The sequence below is a fragment of the Hibiscus syriacus genome, unplaced genomic scaffold (genome assembly GCF_006381635.1).
Source record: "Hibiscus syriacus cultivar Baekdansim isolate YM2019G1 unplaced genomic scaffold, ASM638163v2 tig00113084_pilon, whole genome shotgun sequence".
NCBI lineage: Eukaryota > Viridiplantae > Streptophyta > Magnoliopsida > Malvales > Malvaceae > Hibiscus > Hibiscus syriacus.
The window spans coordinates 98,937-121,172 of NW_024063439.1; the positions used below are offsets into that span (position 1 = coordinate 98,937).

Genomic DNA, 22,236 nt, shown 5'->3' on the forward strand with positions numbered 1-22,236 from the left:
GTTTCAGTTGGTTCCTGAAGAAGCTGCTGAAACCTATTATTGGAAGCAGAGGGAATGCTGGAAAGAATCATTTGGCTGACGCTAAAAATCCCATCACTTGCAGTACTTTTAGTCGATCTCTACGCTTCTGATGAAATAAAAATATGATCTTTCATTCGTTTTTGTTATCCATCATTGTTCTTCCTTTTGCCAATCAAATACATTAGTTAATCGTTAATCTCCAGCATTTGTTCATCCTTCCATATTCTCACAACAAAGTCTGGCATAGACAGCTCTGTGTTTCGATATCGAAACTGGTTGAATCCGGTTTGTAAGAATACTGGATAGGACCCTGTAAAGACAGTGAAATTCTCAGTATCATGGAGAAAGATGCTGCCTGTTGAACCATATCATGATTAATAGGATTACATTTCCAGTACTATCAAAAGGGGTTCTTGAATGTTAATTTATAAAAACAAATGAATTGAATCCAAAAACAATTGTCAATTATAAGAATTCTCCTAGCGAAAAGGTTATGCACGGCTCATTTATTGCCCGCTTCTTGTATGATTGTATCCACCATTATTTGATCACCAGTATTAACAAATAGCGGAACATTAATTACTGTGCCGGTGTCAAGAGTTGCAGGTTTGGTGGATCCACTTGTTTCAAAGCAATTAGTCGAAAGAAAACCGAAAGTGATGCGCTGCAACAAAATCAAAACAAAAGACTGAAAAAAACAGCAGTCTTTTTCTTGTGCTCTCTTTGAAGTAAACTTGTAAAAGGAAATGGGTGGAGCGATATTCAAGTTTCATGGCACATTAGAGAGTTCTTCAAGTGCAAATATCGACATTACTTCCTATTCAAGACGGCATTAGGGCTTACTCACCCCTCCCATCTCATTACGTTATGGATCATCGAAGTCTAGTTCGGAACTTGGAGAGAAAATTTATTCAATTACCTGAAGCAGTGTCACCTTTGAGGCCAGGATCAACATCTACGACAGTGAGCTGAACCGTAATGGGGACCTCAAAATCAATAACCTACAAAATGCAGATGAATAAGCATCATGCTAATCTTGACCACTGATTGCTTGATGCCACAACTTGCAGTATACACTATACAGGCATATGAATAAGAGCATATATCAAAAACTTCAATATCAGGAAACAGAAATGAACATATATAAATTATAAAGTATCTTTCCATTCCAGAAGAGCAAAATGCAGTCCATTCCCTCTTTCAACCACTTTATCTTGTCTCCTACATCTACCTCATCGAGATGGGTTTCTTCAAATGTGTTCTGTCAGAAGTTAAAATATCATTATAAGACCAACATGGGAAAAAATACGACAAGCATATCAACACAATATTTGAAGATAATAGAGAAAATGGTAGTGTCAAAATGAGGAAGCTAACCGCTGATTACACAGAAGATTGATAGTATATGGCACTTGCTCAAATTTTCTGTGGACGGGCTAACATAGGTATAAGCTACGGAATTCAATTATCAATAGCATCTAACAAGTATATGAATATATTGAAAAATACCAAGGTCTATGAAGACAAAATGGGAACCATTGCTTGGTTTCCTTGAAAACATTTGCCTCCTCAATCTGTAAAAGTCAAGCTTTCATATGAAGGCACGACAAAAGAACTGATAAAACCTCTATAGGGCATACAAGCATTGCTAAAAGGCTCTGTATTTGAATTGAAACAAAACAAAAACAAAAACCAATATACTACCAAAACACAAGGACCCTTCCCAGTCCAACAGATTCTTACTTTCTACTTGACACAGGACAAGAACATTATGTTGAAAACTGAAATAACTTGTTCTGCAAGTAACACAGTTATCAAGTTTCGTCCTCTAAATTCTATTAAGTGCAGAGTGTAAGGTGTATGAGCACCGTGGAGAGATGATTTTACCGTACTTTCGGCTTGGAAAGTCTTCTCAACAGTGTTTCCTGCTATATAATTGCGCATTTTGATCCTCACGAATGCAGCCCCCTTTCCAGGTTTAACATGGAGAAACTCTACAAAGAGCCAAAAAATTTCACATCACAATCACTGATACAACAAATAAAAATAAAAAAATTTATAAATGTCAAACTACTGGTAATCAAGACAACCAAAGCAAGCAGTATAGCAAATGACAATTACAGAAATTAAAAAGAAAAACACCTAAAATTCGCCATGGAGCTCCATCAACTTCAAGGTTAATCCCCACTTTGATATCGTTTCTAGACAAAGCGTAAATCCATGCGACCAAATTAAAAATGCAGTGTTAAAAAATGGGTGTTTTGAGAAAAGCTGAGTTTAGACAGAAAATGGGGGAAACAAAAGTACCGAGAAATTTTGGAGGGGAAGGCGGTTTTGGAGAAAAATGCTAGGAAGAAGCAGTGGCCTTGAAGAAAATCTAAGTGAAATTAAAGAGGAGAAGATTGAAATGGAAGTAGGTAACGAGACATTGATTGTTGCAGTTCCCGCCATGACCGTTCGGGAAAATCTACAAGGGAGAAAGATGTCAGAAAATGGAAAAATCTACAAGGTGGACGACACTCACTGGTTTTGTTCTCTTTAAGATAAGAGGAATTCTTAAAAGGATTGGGCTTTTCCTAGGTGATGCTTAAGGCTACAAAACAAACCTCTTTCTTGTTGTTACTCGTGCTTGGGCTTAATCCAATTCCATAGCCCAAATATTATGCCAAATTATACACATAGACAGACACAATATTTTACGTAAGAGAAAGCGAATTTATAAAATATATATAAAATTTAAAATTTTTAAGAAGGGCGATCGCCCTACTCGCTCCCCTCTTAATTCATCTTTGATTATACAATTGGCCAAAATTTATATCCACCAACTAAAATTTAATATTAGATTTTTAATCAAAATATTTAATTAAAATAATTTGACCAAAGTTTTAAATTAGATTATTTAAATTACCAAACAAATCACGAGTGAAATGGTAACAAAGTTATTTTAAAGTTTTAATTGATTCCAATCCCATAATCAATTCCTAAATAAATATTATCCCTTCCTTTCGCAAAGAAATATTATTTAAAACTGATTACATCAAATTAATCATTTCTAGAAACATTTTATTTTATTTTATATAATATTTAACTTAGTAAACATATTTGATCGGGTGGTAAAACTGTTCATTTTTATTTCCTCATATCTTCTTAAGTTATGTGTTCTAAATTCACTAGGAGTACTCCACTTCCTTCTCTTGGAGTCCCTTTCTCCCCTTAAACAATATTAGAATTAAATTTAAAATTTATCAAAAAAAATATTTAACTTAATCATAAATTAAAGATTAATATATACTTAAGTATTTAAATTCATGACCATTAAAATATTAAAATGATAATATTAACGAAATATAAATCATTTATAACATCATAATAAACAATTAACATTATTATTATGTACGAGCCAAATAACTTCATTAATTCTTATCTTTAGAGGTCTCGAGTTCGAGCATGACATTTATAAAAGTGTTCGAGCATTCAATTGTCAAATAATTTAGAGTTTTTTTTTAATAAATACTACATTGTCATTACCCCCAAATTAATTAAAAAGGGTAAAGTACACAAATGGTTCATTAACTATATGATGCTACTTTATTGACTCTCATGACTATTAAAACTTACAAAATGGTCCATCGGCAAAAGAGTGGTATTTTATAATATTCCAGTTAGCAGGTTAACGTCAAGTTCAGATTGTAGTCAATTTTTTAACCAAAAATCACTGAGTTTGAAACATAATGAATAGTTTGGTAATAATTTTGTAACTTTTAATAGTTGATGAACTCAACAAAACAACTCCTTATTGTTAGGAGTCTATTTTATAACTTTTAATAGTTAAATAACTCCACAAAACATTATCCTATAATCGTAGGATCATTTATGTACTTTATCCATTAAAACTCATAATTATTATTTAACAATCATTATTTAAAAGAATGACTCGTAATATTTATAAAGATAAGCAATAGCATGCGCTTGATTTAAGAAAGATAATCGTGGCCGTCACTACTTGCTAATCAATTATCATTAACGCTATTAATTACACCCAACGTTTCTTTTAACTCTAGCCCTTGTTTTAGGACAAGACCCAAACTTGGTTTTCCGGTTTCAATCCCACACTACGCGCACCCAAACGCGTCTGTGTCACTCACCGGCGCCACCTTTTTTAATCTAACTAGCGCGTGAGTTGGCGTTTCCCTTTCAGCGGGGTAGGTGGGTAACCTGGCATCCAGGTCACCTAACATCAGCACATCATTAATATGACATCATAAATAAAAACCGAAAAAAGTAAGAAATCAACAATGAATCGGTGAAAGTTGACACGTGTGCACAGACGGCGTGGACTCTTAAAAGACCAATTTCTCCAAACAAAATCACCCAACCCTTCGTGGTTTACGCGCAATAAAGAGGGACAATGGAGAGTGATTCAGGAAATTCGTGTCTAATTCATTTGGAATGCGAAAATATGCGTTAGGATAGAGAAAGCGCTTAGTGGCGCACGTTACGGTGTTGTCCACAAACTGACTTTTTATAAGCTTCATAATTTCTAATTCTAATTTTATTATATATTAAAATTTTTTTGACGCGCTTGCTAATAACGTGATAAACTGTCAACGGCTTTAACGGGGCCTCGTATCTGATCAAACGGTTCTCCTTTGGAGATTGTATCAACAACAAGCATGCAGCGGGTATAGGTATTAATTTAATACAAAAATAACTTAATACTATTATAAAGCAGAGTAAACTTTGTATTTAATCACACATATCCTTATAATTCTGTTTTGATTTTTTAATTATTTTTTTCGAAATAATATTAATGTTACATTTTAATCCTTTATTATTAAAAAAATTAATAATGATATAAATATAGAATCACAAGATAATGTCACGTTATTATTTAAAAAATAAAAATAAATATTATTTCAATAATTTTTATTTTTAATAATAGAGAACTAAAATAGGACAAACATAAATCTCATTAACTTCATTAGTAAAGATATTGTTGTTATTTTTTTTAGATCTTGAGTTCGAATACTAACAATGTCATAGGTATGAGTATTTTCTGAACAAATACTATTTCATACTTATCTCATATTAATAAAAATATAAAATAAAATAAAAATATAATTAAATAAGTAATATTTTACTATAACAGAAAAAAATATGGTTAAAAAAAATAGGTGGGGGACGGAGTTCGCCGAGTCTTGAAGTATCATCGTGCATGCATTTTTATTTTTTGCTAAGTACCAAACCCTCTCTCTCTTTGTTTTTGTTTGCTTTGCATGCACATGAGTTGTTCGCGGTCTCTCACATCGCCGATTCAACTCATCTCTCATCGTAACTCATCGTTTCATCTCTCTCTGTTTCTCGATTCTCTTCGATAGTTTCTTTTCAAACCTTGTCAGCTCGAGGTCTTAAATAGTCCGCTAATAGTATAACAAAAAGTCGTCGTTCCTTTTTCCGCAACGACATTCAACGCCGGCGACGCGGAAGCTCCTGTTATTTTCTTCCGAAGTTTTGTTTTACATAAGTTTTTTTCGGTTTTTGTACTCTTTTTAGATTGATTACTCACTTGGTTTGACCGATTTTGAATTTGTTTATGTTTTTCTTTTTTAGCTGGCAGAGGAGATTTTCACTGTTTCCGATTTGATTTTTTAATGTTTGTTTTTAAAATTGTAGGGATTAATTTGGAGCATGGCGTTAAAGAGCTGCATGAATGGACTGTGCGGCGCTTCCACGTCGATAGAGTGGAGAAAAGGCTGGGCTTTGCGATCTGGCGATTTTGCTAATCTCTGCGATAAGTGCGGGTAATTATGAAATTAAAATCACTTAAGCCTTCTTTTGTAATCTTAATCATTAGCTAAGCTCACTTTTTCCATTCAATAGCCACTCAACCTAAAATCTTCGCTGATGAATCTAAGACAGGAACGATTGGAACTTTATTTTGTTTATGTTTGTTGTTTGTGAGTGTATAATTTTTTTGAACTGATTGGCGAGGTTTTTATTAATTTTTGTTTAGTGAATTGGAATATAATTTCCTTGAATTACTCTTATATAAGTTAAAGGGTAATGGAACAGTTATTGCAACGATTGAATTTTTGTAATTTTGTACTTGTATTCTTCCTCTTTCAACATTGCGTGAAACTTGATTATATTTGTAATTTCATCAAGTAGCTAAACACCACAGAAGAATTCAAGTAAGGCAGGAATTTTGCCCAACTGATTAATTCCTATGGAAGAATACCAGTTGTTCAAAAGCAATTCATTTATGATTTATATTTGATGTAGGTCTGCATATGAACAATCAGTATTCTGTGACATATTCCACTCAAAGGATTCAGGGTGGAGGGAATGCACTTCATGTGGCAAGGTGTGTGACCCTAAGCATTTAGCTTCTTCTGTTGTCATTTTCAATACTTTCTCTTCAGTTCCGTCAAGTTGTAATTGTATTGTGCATAATCTCAATGCTTTTGGAAATGGCAGCGTCTCCACTGTGGATGCATTGCTTCCAGATGCTTGCTTGAGCTTCTTGATAGTGGGGGCATCATCTGTACATGTTGTGCTAAAAACTCGGGATTAAGCCCTGTACGATCAATTTATTTAACCTTTTACTATTTTTAAATGAAGTTCAGATTATCACTTCTTAATTTTATAGTCTCATGCCAAGTAAACAATAAAGTTGATGATGTATGGTCTATGATAACTAGACACGTACCTTTTGATCGGGATATAAGTGTGCCTCTATACAATCTCATTTTGCCCCATCTCAAATTGATTTAGTTGTTGTCCCAACACTGTGATGCAACCTTTTCTTTATTTTAGAATTCTTTTACTTTTTAAATAAAGCTTGCTCCATATATATTACAAATTGTTATATTAGTTTTATTGTTAAAACTTAAAAGGAAAAGATATTCTCACTGGACAGCCTTGGCATTTAATGATTCTAAATCTAACTAGCCTTGCCCTGCATGTACAATGGCTTAGGATTTGCATACTCTGGTGAGGATAACTGAGGATAATCATTTAGGGAGTGAGTGATATGAGAGGAAAAATTAATGTTATCTGTTAAGATATTTTCCTTTCAGGTTTACCTCTTTGTTATATTAGTTCTATAATTTATTTGTTTCTGTTGTTCATACAATTGGTACTTTCTTGTACATATTCATATAACCAATTAAGTGGCTTAGGATTTCCTACTAGCTGATGTTTAAATTTTTACATATAAAAGCTCAGGTATTTATGATGCTTTTAAAACATATTCATACAGATGATTGAAGATGAAAAGCCTAATGGATTTGGTATAGTGAAGGGTGATGCTGGTCAATTGCACTCAATCACAGCAGACAACCAATTAAGTGGCGTTGGCAATGACAACCTAAGGCTTATACAGTTGAACAACAATTCAGAAAGCATTGGACTGAGACAATTATTTCAGCTTCACAATGATGACTCAAGTAGGCCTTTGGGGCAAATGAAACAGGAGGAAGTTTTTTCTCCTGCAGTAGACATTGGAAGCACATGCTTGTCAAATACTAATCAAACATTGAATGGATCAGTTCAAGCTTTCAAACCCACCATTTCTAAAGCTAATATTTCTGAGACATTGCCACAAACAAACTTAAGTATTTCGCTGGGCGGTTCATTGGAGAACCAAAATGTCTTTCCTGGTTCTGTTGTAGATGAAAAAGGCAAGATGTCTTCAGTCTTGCAGCAGGCATCAAAATCTCTTCATCTTCTTCCCAAGCCACCAAGGCCAGTGCTTGCAGCAGGTTTGGAGTTGAATGTGAGCATGGTACCCCAGATACGTGTTGCTCGGCCTCCAGTAGAGGGACGAGGACGAAATCAGTTGCTTCCTCGTTATTGGCCGAGGATTACTGACCAAGAATTACAACAAATTTCTGGAGAGTATCCACCACTGTTCAATTATTGGTTTAATTTCTTTTTACATGCACAACCATGCGTTAACTGACAGACTAAATTTTTTTGTCTATCTATTAACTAGGGCAGTAAAATCCTTAACCTGTGTAATTTTCCAGTTCGAATTCCACCATTGTTCCACTGTTTGAAAAGGTTCTGAGTGCAAGTGATGCTGGACGGATTGGTCGCTTGGTTCTGCCAAAAGCATGTGCCGAAGTTAGTTCCTATTCCACCATCCTACCCTTGCAACTGATATTTTATTTACTCTCTGTTGAGAAATCTTGTTGCATATCAATTAAAAAGAGTATGTATTACAGGCTTATTTCCCCCCCATATCTCAACCAGAGGGCCTTCCCCTAAGAATTCAAGATGTAAAGGGAAAAGAATGGGTGTTTCAGTTTAGATTCTGGCCTAATAACAACAGCAGGATGTATGTTTTGGAGGGCGTGACTCCTTGCATGCAGTCTATGCAGTTGCAGGCTGGAGATACTGGTACTATCCTGAACCTGATTAAGGAGCAACTCAAGATTTTGTTGTTAGCTTCCATTGACCAACACTGCATATGGTTCTCTGAACAGTAACATTTAGCCGCATGGATCCAGAAGGGAAACTTGTTATGGGGTTTCGTAAAGCAACAAACAATGCTGCAGTGCAGGTAAAGTGGCAATCAATTTCCATGTTAGCAAACTTGATCATTTATTGATATGATCAAATAAACAGGAAACCATACCATCTGCCATTACTAATGGCACTATTTCAAGTGAGTTTCTTTTCGGATGTTTTTGAGAATCTGCCTATAATTAGTGGTTACTCTGGCCTTCTTCAGTCACTAAAGGGAAGCACCGATCCACACTTGAACACACTGTCTAAACATTTGAGTTCAACTGTTGGTGATATTAGCTGGAATAAATCTGGGAAGCAGGAGGACATGATAAGGGAGGGATTATTACTACCGTCGATGTTAACTCCAGAGAGAGAAAGAACATGCAATATTGGGTCCAAAAGCAAGAGATTGTTGATCGACAGTCAGGATGCTTTGGAGCTGAAACTTACTTGGGAAGAAACACAGGATTTGCTCCGCCCACCACCAAATATCAAGCCAAGAGTTGTCAGGATTGAGGATCATGATTTTGAAGAATATGATGTGAGTACATTTCCTGGAATATTTGAGTATAGCAATGCTTGTATGTTTGGCTGTTCTGGTGCACTTGGCTTATCCTATTAATTTAAGTTTGGGTCTCGGATGATTGATTGCCAATCTATTTGACCAGTGAAAAATGTTCATATTGATAGATAGAAGAAACCAGTGAAATTTTTTCACATTAATAGATAGAGAAAAAACTAGGATCCATTATGCTCTAATGAAGACATTTTATGCAATGTGATTGCAGCGTAACATTTTATGCATGTTTTTTCACACAGGAACCTCCAGTTTTTGGCAAGAGGAGTATCTTTGCTGTCCGTTCAACCGGGTGAGCATATACATTTATTTTTAAACCCATGTGAAGGTTAATGCGGTAAGAATTTAATAACACAATAATGGTGCTTTCCTCTGCATTTCCAATTTTCATGTCTCTGTTTAGTTCCTTTAGAATATTTAATAATCTTCAATCTGAAAAATAACTCGTCCAAATTTCAAAAATCTACATTTCAGATGCATAATGATCTGTCATAAGTTATACCGAAGGTTCATTTTGGAAAGATGGTCTCTATTTCTTTCAGTAAAGCAACTTGTTTTGTCTACAAGTACTTAGTCTTAAGTTATTGTGCTTGAAAGGATCTATCTGTTTCTCATGTTTATTGTAATAGGGTAAATTATCTTGTCTTGAACTACTAATCTTGATCTTCAGGGGACAAGAGCAATGGGCTCAGTGTGATAGTTGTTCTAAATGGAGAAGGTTGCCTGTTGATGTTCTTCTTCCACCCAAATGGACGTGTGCAGACAATAACTGGGACCAAAACAGGTTAGCATTTTCAGAATCATAGTTTTCACGCATTCCTATTTTTATCTTTAATGAGTTCTGAAGGAATCTTTTCATTTCCTCTGCATTTTTTCCAGGTCATCATGTTCTGCACCAGATCAACTCACCCCAAGAGAGCTAGAAAATCTTCTTGGATTGAACAGAGGTACATTCTCAGTATATATTCCTCTTCTAAAGGACAAAGGAGCCATTCTAGTCCCACAAAATTATCTTTCGTTATTAAGGGTTTTTACATGTGTAGGTTGGCCATGTATCATTGCATATTCTTTGATCCAATTATCTTATATTATGCTTATTCCGCATACAAGCTGTTACTGGCTATATATTATTAGTTATTTTTTTTCTTGATTTGATTGCATATTTAGTCAGCTTCGTTGCTTTCCGGATACTATCTACTAATAATAGCTATTAAGCCATATTTTATGCTTAGATTTTAAAAAAAGGAGAATAGCAGCATTCCATAGGCCAACCCCAGAGAATGAATCATCATCTGGTTTGGATGCTTTGGCCAATGCTGCAATCTTTGGAGACAATGTAGATAATTCAGGCACAACATCAGTGGCGACTACAACCAAACACCCTAGGCATCGTCCTGGTTGCTCTTGCATTGTATGCATCCAGCCACCGAGTGGGAAGGGAAAACACAAGCCAACATGCACATGCGTTGTGTGCATGACAGTTAAACGTCGTTTTAAAACCCTCACGATGCGCAAGAAGAAGCGTCAGTCAGAGCGTGAAGCAGAGATTATTGCTCAGAGGAATCAGCAAGCATGGAGTCCCCGTGAAGAAGCTGAAGTAGACAGCAGCTCTAAACATGTATCATCATCACACCTGAATCCTTCTGAGAATGAAGCAAGATCGATTAGTGAGTTAGAATCCAAGAGTCAGAGCACCAACAAGTTGGTTGAAGCTAACAAGGGACAGATAGACTTGAACTGTGATCCTGACCGTGAGGATGACTCACAATTAGGTCCCAACCGTCCGAGCATGACGAGTCTTGTTCAAGTGGCAACCCTTCCATTGGAGACTTACCTGAAGGAGAATGGTCTTACAAGCTTGCTATATGACCAGCAAGGGAACACAGCGTCAAATGCTCCACCGCAGAGCACAAGTGGGACTGGGGAGAGTGAAACACAAGATAATAGTTGTTTCCCTTCTGCGGAAAAAGAAAATGGTGAAACCAGATCTGACAGAATCGATGAAAGTGTGAACGACAAGGATCCTCAATGAGGCACTTACTGTTTCTGTTTGTTTTGTTTTAAATTCTTTTTAACCCCCTTTGGTTTGGTGTTCTCTTCTCGTATAGAATCCATAAGGCGTTTGGCGTTGGGGATTTCAATCCCCAAATATGTGTATCGCAACAAAAATACCACGAGTATATTATATAAAGAAGGATTTACTTTTTTTATTACTGAAAAAAAACACTAGTCTTTTCATATTATGAACATATACATATAACAGTGTAATTTAAGAACAGGGTTGCACTCTTTATCTACAAAAAAACAGCATCCTCTTCTATTTCGATATCTAGAAGGATAGGACGGTAGAAGAACCACATATTTTATCTTCTATATGTTGTGTTGAATTAAAAAAAGAGAGAAAAAAATGCCTTACATTAGAAGCAATCAATATCCTTCCACACTGGCCCTTCTAAGGGTTGCTGATGATGATCTTCGACTTTCTTGCCTCTCTAGCTCCTCTAATGACATGGTGGCGGAACATGCATGCGGGGAAGCGTCGATGGCAAATTAGGTGGTCTTGTAGGAGAAAAGGACATCCTTGCTCCCGAGGGTGGTGATGACGAGAAACTAGACCTGGGGGCAGGAGTGATGATCCCGTTGAGACTTGGTGACCTTGACATCTGTTTACCAGCTATTGCTGCTGGATCTTGCAGAGGAAACCGACACGAATACTTCATGTCTTGGATGATTTTGAGATGCTCGACTATGGTTCTCATGGTCGGTCTTTCCAATGGGTCCATCTGGAGACATCTTTGGGCGATGCCGGCCACTGTACGGGCAGCTTTCATAGGAAATCGACCTTTGAGCTGAGGATCCATGATGAGTGACAGTCTGTAATCATCAGCTAGGAATGGCCGGCTCCACTTAACTAGGTTCCTCTCTTCCTTGGGATGACGGTTGAAGGTTCTTCCGGCCAGTGAGTAATTCGAGTAGAACAATTCCGAAACTCCAAACATTTCTCTTCGGAGTTGGTCGTCCTCTCTCCAGAGTCTCCACAGAAATATTTGCCACAGCCTGCATAGAGAGACACTAACTCAAAAAAGTAAATTTGTGTATAGAGTCGAGATAAACTCATAACACCACAATTTTTCTTCTTCAAAGAATAATAACTATAGATACAAAACTTAAAGATCAATTGCATGGAAAAGTAACTTACAACTGAATTACTGGAGATCTCATCCGTCTCTGGGATATGACCGACGCAACCATATCCTTAAAGCTTCGCACTGAAATCCTTGTCAATCTGTATGTTGGCAGTTGAAAATTCATTGTACATTGCCTGCATATGACAGGATGTTTATGTAATTACGCATGTATGAAATTCGAATAGAACTCGGAAAATAAAAGCAAATTTCCAAAAGTTACTATTCGACACAAACTAATGTATAGCAAGATCGGGAATGATTCATAACATCCATGGAAGACTAATCAATAAAAGATCTTATTTCAAACAGAATTGTTATCTCAATTACATGATCAAAGCGCAAGTCCAAACATGCACATTACACGTGGTGTCATTCAGTTTCATCATCCGAAAATATAGATGTCGATATAGATTTGAACTATACCTGAGATGGTCCTTCCTCATGCAAGAAAGTAAGACCCTGTGCAGAACATAAAGCAATTTTCATTCGGGTATTCCAATCAAGCGGCGGTCCATCTGATCTCCCATATAAAAGCCGGTCTGAGCTTCCATGAAACGACCTCTCATAGACCAACATTCTTTGTTCTGAAACATCACGTGCATGGTATCCTAGCAATTTACAGAGATTTGGATGCTGCAATGATGCAAGAGTATTTACTTCATTTATGAAGTCCCTTAAACCCTACATGAATTGAGGAGAAATAACAGAGTGAGACCCTCTAAAATAATACCTTCAAATGTTTCCAAAATTAAGGGGACGTTAACAACAAAATAGTTTCCCCATGGAAGGATTATGAAAAATTATGCGGACAAATTTCATTGGTAGAAAATTTGTACCTGATTGGATGGATGAAGGCGAGTGACAAAAGGGTAATCGTTTATTGAGACCGATAACATTCGCCCCCGAGCGTAAATGCGGAAGATCAACTATTGTGTCTAATAACCGAACATTGCCTCGTTTTTAGAAAACATGATGCGGCTTTGAAAATGATATCGATCTATTTAGGGAATCACTAGTAGTCACCCCTGAGCGTGATCGCAGGAGATATACTATTAATTCCTTAAATAAGTGAATAGTGCCTTAGATTTATAAAAAAAAAGATAATTAAGCAAAGTTTTATTTAATCCTAATTAATCTAAAGTAAATTAAGGATTTTTTTAACTTAAGATGTCAAATTATGAGAATTAAGGAACTTAGGGGTTCGAATATGAAAATGTAGGCTCTAGTATTAATCCTGTTTGATTTTAAATAATTATTGAATCGAATAACTGATATGGTCCCTCGAGTGTTTATGCGAGGGCCGACTCGAATTATCCCATAAATTAAAAGACTAATTTGAAATATAACTAAAAGTGGAGGCTCTAATATTAATCTTAATTAATTATGGAAAAAATAAAATTCTAATAGAAATTCGGGGAGTAAAAAGTCAAGATCTAAAACATCGAGTTCTAAAAGAATTAAAAGCTTAAGGACCTAAATTAATAATTTTTAAAGCTAAGAGACTAGTTAAAACTTAATTATTACCTAAATTATTAAACTAAAATTTTTAGAAAAATACTAATTCTTAATAAATTTTAAAATTCAAGCAATAGATTCGAGTAATCGGACATTTTATGCGAAAACTCGACTCGAATTGCTCCCTAATTAAAACTAAAGCATCGTCCTAATTTCTAAAAATTAAATTTAGAATTAAAACTATGAAACAAAACATTTAAAAATAAACTTAATTGAAATAATTAAAACAAAAGATAATAAAAACATTAAAAATATGAACATAAAATGAACATAAAATAAAGACCTAATTGCATAAATAAAATATAACAATGACTAAAATACAAGAAAATAAAATCAATATGCATATTTCAAATAAATAACAAAGTAAATGACTAGAGTGTAAAAGAAGCTAAAATAAGGGGAGCTTAAAGATGATTTTACCCTGATAATGACCAAATCATAAAACGCTAAAACTATAAAGATATGGACTGCAATTTAACCCTAAAATAAGTGAACAAACTAAAAGACCCTAAAAATCGAGGACTTGATACGTGATTAGCCCAAAACCTAAAATTACTTTACTTTCTTCCTCCAGATTCATTTATGTGCGAAAATCTCCCCCAACACACCTTACTCTATATTCTCACAAGCGACACCACTCACTAAACTTAACAGCATACCACGCCGGCCACCATACGATCGTCGACCCTCAACACCAATTCATCAGCGCCGGCCACCCTCTTCCTTTTTGTTTTCTTCGAAGCGAACTCCCCGCACACAAAAAAAGGGCCACACTGGCCACCACCCATGGTGGCCAATGTAGTTCCAACCCACTGAAACCAAAGCTCCAACTGCTAACATCCCGGAACTATTCGACCTTGACGATGACCAAGAAAAAGGGTAAGCGTTTCACCCTCTTTCTCTTTCTATTTTACTATATTGTTCGAAAAAAAATGCTAGAATGAAATATCCAAATTGATACCTTTAAAATATTTCTTTTTGTTATATTGAATGGTGAAGAAGAGAATTATAGGAGGTATTTTTTTGTTTCGATAGATGATAAAAATTAGTTGTTCTTATTGATCGGCAAGTTCCATTTTCCTCATACATTTTGCTCGGCTTTTATAGCCAAACTTTTACATAATTTTAACATAAAATATTACAAATTAATGGGTGATTATGCACCTATTCCTGCAGGAAATAGGGGATGGTGGGAGCAGGTGTGAAGAATATGGTAGGTAAGCTCTTTTTTACTTTTAATGTTGAAAATTGGTGATTACACATCTTGGCGACTCTGCTGGGGACTTTTGTTTTTTGTTTTTTAAAAACAAATTGAGAGTCGAGCCACGAGTTGGTTACCCTATATTTACTATTTTGAAAATTATGAATTTGATATTCAATAATTTACAGTTCATTATGATTTTTTTTTTAAAAAAATATTCTCTCTGATTAATGCTTACACTTCTGTGAATTATTTAGGATTGTTGCATATCATAGCTCTGAACCCGAGCTCGAACCCGGTTTACCTAAGTAGAGAGAAACATCACACCTCACGAGGAGAATTGAGCTTTCTTGTGTGGGTCTGATAAAGTACCTTTGGAAAGCACCCTAAGTTGGCTATCCGAATATCAGATTCGAGGTACACTTTTAGTGGTGTCATCTCCTGAGCTGAACCCGATTCGTAAATCTGTAATAGGCCAGAATCGGGGGCAACCTTAGTAGGTTGTAAAGATGGTTTGGGAACCATTTGCTAGAACCCAACCTCACATACAGAATTTAGTAAGCCTACCCCGCTAGAGCCATGTGGATAGCCTAGGAGAATTAGAACGCATGCGGTTTGGACAATCAATTTTCTTTGTATGCTTTTGCTTTTCAGTTTCAACTTTGAGTCTAATTTATTTATTGTTGCTAATATTATATTTCTTTGACTAATCATTTCAACTAACTTGATTCTTTATATCTTGTTTCTACTAACATCGGTTTCCTTTTGTCTGCTCTTATTGCATTCTTGCATGAACATGACATATCATTCAAAGGTATTGATCCCTAAATAGTTGATCATTTAGAAGGTTCTTGAAAAATAATGCCATAACAATGCCTTTCACTGGGATCAGTAGGAAATTCGAAGATGCTCTACGTAGATCAAGTAGCGTCAAGAGGGAGTCTACCTACCAAGTAGACAAGCCAGACATTTGCCTACTGAGGTAACAAGTTGGACTCGAGACGATTCGACTCTGAAGCCAACAGTTGAAGATCACGAACCAGCTCGAAGGATTTCTGGAAGTAGGAGAGGAAGTAGGAGCTAGAGGGAGTCTATCTACCAAGGAGACGATTCAAACATTTGCTTGTTGAGGTAACAAGTTGGACTCGAGATGATTCAATGCCGAAGCCAACAGTTGAAGATCGCGAACTAGCTCGAAAAATTTCTGAAAGTAGGAGATAAAGTAGAACTTTTGAAGATGATGTAGAACCATGACGCTCGCATGAGCTAGATAACTTACAGATGGACCAGATCTTCACTTCCCCAGTGTACCGAGACATTGTCAGTTTTTCGAGAATTGTTCTAAGAACAGTTATTTTGGGATCAATGTCTTTTGCATACATTCATTTTGCATGACACTTGCATTCATTAATATATTTGCAAATCATACATTGAAACATTCATAATGATAATAAGATAAGGTTTTCGATCGTAGTGATTTGGGTTCACACTAGTAGCAATAACGCTTATCATCTGCACGACGAAAGAAAATGCCTAAAGAAATATAAGATAAGCTAGCCAGAATTGAGAGAGAACAGAAAGAGATGCAAGAAGAAATGAAGAACAAGTTAGCACAACTTGAGACTAATATCGCAAACTCTCAGCTAAATATGTTGAACAAGGTGGAAGAAATGTTTAGGAGACATTTGACCATTGGAAAGACCACTGTGGAAGACCCCACACATCCTCCGGGTTTCACACTTGTTCACATTCCTGAGTATATCTCTGTGCATCAAGGAATTCGATCACCAGTCTACTTCACTATCGAGAACCTACCATATAATATTGGAGCTTCATTCTCCACTGACTGTCTTGCTGCTTCTGGGCTGAAGCCAGGTGAACGTTGTACTAATATTGAGGTCTCTGACCTAAATGAATTAGTTGAAAATGAAAAGATTATCCAAAGAATGAAGGATTTAGAGGAGGTGGTAAAATCTAAGGAAACGTTCGAGTTATTCTACGAGTGTGACACCAAAAAGTTAAGTTTGGTTCCCAATCTAATCTTCCCAACAAAGTTCAAAATTCTAGAATTCGAAAAGTATAATGGGAATCCTCCCAACAAAGTTCAAAATTCTAGAATTCGAAAAGTATAATGGGACCACATGTCCTTTATCCCTCGTGACCATGTATTGTCGTCGAATGGCTGGCTACGTGGAAAATGAAAAGTTGTTGATCCACTGTTTTCAAGATAGTTTATCTGGATTGACTTCCAAATGGTATAACCAGCTAAAGCGTACTCAAATATGTTCTTGGAAAGACTCAACTCAAGCCTTTGTGGGTCAATACAAGCACATGACGGATTTAGGCCCTGATCGAATTACGTTGCAAAACATGGAGATGAGGCACAACGAGAGCTTCCGACAATATTCACAACGATGGAGGGACGTTGCTTCTCAGATGCATCCACTAGTGACCGAAAAGGAGTTCGCTACTACATTCATTCATACACTAAAACCTCCCTATATTGATCACATGATAGGGATAACCACCAAGAATTTCTCTGACATTGTCATGAGTGGAGAAATGATCGAAACTATCAAGAATGGTAAGATTAGAGGCTCTGACAATATTGACGTTAGGAAAAGAGCTGAGGTCAATACAGTGAGGTCTTATTCAACTAATCATGGGACCAAACCTTATAGAGTGACCCGAAAAAAGACCCCTATTGGTGAAATTCCGGTGACATATGAAGAATTGCTCCCAGTCCTAGTTGAGAAGAATCTTCTGACTCCAGTTCAGTCTAAACTGAAAGAACCCCTATTTCTTGAGGGGCATGATGCTAATGCAGTATGTAATTATCACATGGGAAGCTCGGGGCATACTACTGAGAATTGTGGGGCATTGAAGCGCAAGGTTCAACATTTAATCAATTCAGGGGCATGGATATTCGATGAATGATAAGGCATTCTAGTGCAAACCAAGAAAAATCATTGTAGCCACTATGAACTTTTGATGCGCTCACATATTGTCTTGTTTGAATTTCTTTTCTTTATCTTTTCTTTAAAAAGTTTGTAAGTCACTTGACAATCGAACATTTTAAATTCTACCTTCTGAAGTTATGAGCAATGAGTAATTTCAGACTCGAAATTCTTTAAATATCCGCTTGATTAAAAGCTCTTTTAAGAATCAGAGTTATAGATCTTTGACAAAATGACAAGATTGAAAACTGATAAAACAAGAACCCTTTACCTTACCACAGATGATACATTCGAACCCTATACCCTTCTCTTGAGGTGTAACACCCCAACTCGGACCCGACTCGGATACGAGTCCAAGATGTCACATTGACTTTTTAAAACAATATTCTTAATAAAATACATATCATTTGGACTTATATTGAGAAAATATGATCATATATTGTTGAATTGTGTTCGTTATAACCAATTTAAGAAAATATATATTTTTATGAATAGTAATATACGATATGAATAGTATCGTGAACAGTAATGAGCAGTACCATGAACAGTATCGTGAACAGTAATGAGCAGTACCGTGAACATTACCGAATATTAAAATTTTCCAGATTGCTTCAAGGGTATCGATACCCTGCTACAATAATTCCGTAAAACATACATAAAACTCGTAAAAATTTTACCGTTCATTACTATACATTTACATAAATACGTTTAAAATATTACAAAACTCGATCAGAGCATAAACTTAATTATCGACTTTGTTTACATGCCAACCTATTTTCACATAATAAGATATACTATTTAATCTACTTCTGATCTGACCTTCAAGTGGAGTTATGTTGTTTTGCTGAGCTTATAATGGATATCTCTCTCTGCTTTTCGGTACCTACGTGTAAAACACACGCTAAGTCATAGACTTAGTGAGACATAACATATAATAATAATAATAATGCATTTCATATACATATAAAAATATCATCTACTTATTCAATCATGTCATATATAATTCCATGTAAATAATAATAAAAACATGCTAACATGTAATAATGTAATAATGTAAACACTTTTTATACCTTTTGTAAGCCTATGTACATTACTGAGAACTCAAGGTATTCGAGTACATTGAGGTTGTGCACTATTGTTGTCACCACAGCTCATATGGGGTCTCACTAGGGGCATGTGAAATTTGTCCCGAAAGACCTATGTATTTGTCCCGAAGGACCTCTGTATATATCCCGAAGGACCGCGTAGACCCTCGACTCTTGGCATGCCAACTATGCCTATAGCTCTCGTATCATATACCATGGGCATTTATTTTTATGTTTCATATGTTCATGTACTCATGTCATTTCTCTTGTGATCACATATACATTTTATTCTGTCACATATCACATATGTGTAAACATTTATGTCATTTCATATAACATGTAATACATATTGCATATTCATGTAAGCATGTATATCATGTCACATATAATATACTATACCCATTTTCATGTATTCATACTCATATAAGAATCACAAATCAAATAACATTTTAGGAGTCAATTCTTACCATAGTAACTCCATCACTGGCTCATCGCACGCCAATGTTCATTCAATAACATAAGTACAATTAAAATTGCACTCACCTTAGCCTTGCTTGCTTTGAATAAATCCTAATCCTTCGATTGTTCCGGAATTCATTTAGGCTCTGTATCTACATAAATATAATTTTCAAGACAATTATCAAGAGCATAAACCTTATAATTTGATACTAATAGCTTAAACGAATTTAATGAATCAATATTCAATTTTTCCTTTAGGGGGTATCGATACCCTCCTTGAGGTATCGGTACCCTTACTACATTCTGTTATTTTTCGTTCAAGGGGGTATCGGTACACTCTGCACAAAACATGCTTTTTCACCCGAAAATTCATCAATTCTTCACTGAAATTTCTTATACAAAGCTTCTTTCATATCACCAAACTCGACTACAACCATTTTAACTAACCTCTATCATTCCAACACTTTATTATCTCCCATACTTAAATCAAATTCTTAAAGCTAAAAATCATTCCAAATTTTTCATGTTATCCAAACTTATTTCTAACACTTATAACTTATTATTCACACCTATGACAAGTCAAATTCTATCTCAAAGTTAATTTATTAACTCTTTTCAGAAATTCACTTTGAAACTCATTCTCTTTAATCTTTCATAACTTCTTCATCTTTTGATTATAAAACAACTTAGGCTTTCCTTAAGCTTAAGTATCACCTAAGGATCAAAACCTACTCTTGAATTTTGAGAATTAACCAAAAGAAATTAAACTTACCTTGGCTTGGGTCTTCACGTTGGAGAAGAGAAGAAGATGAATTGTCTGGAAACTATGTTTCCTCAATTATGATTCACATGGGTATTATAATACCCATGAATTATTATTTAATTTTTTCCTTGTTCAATGACCCATTTACCCTTTTACTTCTCATTCACTTATTAATTCATCCTACACCAAATACGTTAATTAAATCCTTGAATTTCTCAATTTATCTAATTTGGTCACTGAAATTTTAAAATTTCACACTTTAGTCACTAACCTGGTATTGAGGATGTTACAAATCTCCCCCTTAAGAAAATTCATCCTCGAATTTTCATTGCACGAACAAATGAGGGTATTGATATCGCATATCCTTTTCAAGTTCCCATGTGACTTCCTCTACTTTGTGATTTCTCTATAATACTTTGACTAAAGGAATAGTTTTATTCCTCAACTGTTTGACTTCATAAACCAATATTCTCACTGGTTCTTCTTCAAGGGAGATACTTTAAGAAAAACTTTATCTCCAACTTCAAATTCAATATCTTTTCCTTTAAGGTCAGAATAGGTTTTTTTTTTCTGATTAAATGTCACTTTGAGATTATTCTGAATTTCTCAAACTCTCACTTCCACATCTTGATAATAACATCTCTTCTACTGTTCTCTTGTTGCTTCTCTTACTTAATCTTTCTTGTCACTTTCAGAAAACTTGTTTTTCAATCCCTTAGTTTCTCAACTATCTTCTTCCTTTATATCCATCTAATGCTACTTATAATATAAACAGTAACTAATAATCTTAATCCTTTCCAATCAACATCATGAATCAAAATGTTTCATCATTAATCTTTAATTACCTTACAACAATAACCAAATTTCTTGTTCTTATATCATCTTTATTTAAATCACAATACTCATATTCTTTTATCATCTAGAATATAATACTCTTATCTTGCTTGATCCTTTAACCCCTATCATTTTCATTTCTTTCTCCCTTTATCATTTCATAATCAAAATCTCCTTATTACATAATTAAATCATATCTTTCACCCGTTTTCTCTTATTATATTCACATCACTTATACTTATATTTGATTATCCCTTTCTTTATTCCCTCTTCATAACTCTTATAATCCATATAAATTTCCCAAAAAAAATCTTATTCTTATACAATATCTTTATTCTATCTACTACTATCTTTAGTTTCCTTTGCATACATTCATCTATATCCACATCATACTTGATTAATTAGTCTTATATCCTTTTCACGTATTATAATTATGTCTCCTTCTTATTACAACTAGTCAATAGTAACTATTCAATCTATGACACAAGCCCTAATCAACCAATCATATACATCATTTCCAAATCAGAATTATCTTAACCATAATTTATTTATCTTATCAAATCCACATTCATTCTCATATACTATGTAATTCCCATTATTCAAACTCAACATTCTAACTTTCTTCATCTTATAAACCGATCACTAATGTATCTATTCTTAAACTCTTCTTATCAATCCTTAGCTTTACTCAAACATACAAATCCTCACTTCCTTCACTATATCATACCACTATGATCAAAATATACAACTGTATCCGGATCCACTTCATATTTTGTTATTATAACCTAACAATATCTTATAATTCCAATACATTTCCATCACATAATTTTGTTAACCATCGTTAACTTTTTCCATCTATAATGCAAACCCCTTATCATATCCACACTCTTGCTTATACACAATACTATCTACACGTCTACTATTCCTTTTTACATATCACCTCTTCAATAAATCTTTCGTGTTATTATAAACTTCACTCCATTACTTTAATTCTTTCATTACCTTTTTCCCTTATATTTTTACATTCCTTTCATATCTTTTATACTTATCACTCTTTATCCATTTAACTTTTCTATAAATCCTTAGTTTCCTTCAAACATATAAATCTTTTAACTTTAATAC

At 34.9% G+C, this 22,236-nt stretch overlaps 1 protein-coding gene and 3 pseudogenes across 1 annotated transcript; 1 reads left to right on the forward strand and 3 right to left on the reverse strand.

Annotated features, from left to right (window-relative positions):
• Positions 1-434: 434 nt before the first annotated feature.
• On the reverse strand, positions 435-1,302 carry LOC120185245 (elongation factor P-like). Its single transcript, XM_039189520.1, has 3 exons — positions 1,181-1,302; positions 941-1,022; positions 435-642 (listed from the first exon to the last, which is right to left on the reverse strand). The coding sequence occupies exons 1-3, from the start codon at positions 1,211-1,213 to the stop codon at positions 524-526; spliced, it is 234 nt and encodes a 77-aa protein (XP_039045451.1). The 5' UTR covers positions 1,214-1,302; the 3' UTR covers positions 435-523.
• A 187-nt stretch (positions 1,303-1,489) lies between these two features.
• LOC120185255 lies at positions 1,490-2,472 on the reverse strand (annotated as a pseudogene).
• A 2,739-nt stretch (positions 2,473-5,211) lies between these two features.
• On the forward strand, positions 5,212-11,319 carry LOC120185249 (annotated as a pseudogene).
• A 220-nt stretch (positions 11,320-11,539) lies between these two features.
• Positions 11,540-15,541, reverse strand: LOC120185256 (annotated as a pseudogene).
• Positions 15,542-22,236: the final 6,695 nt, after the last annotated feature.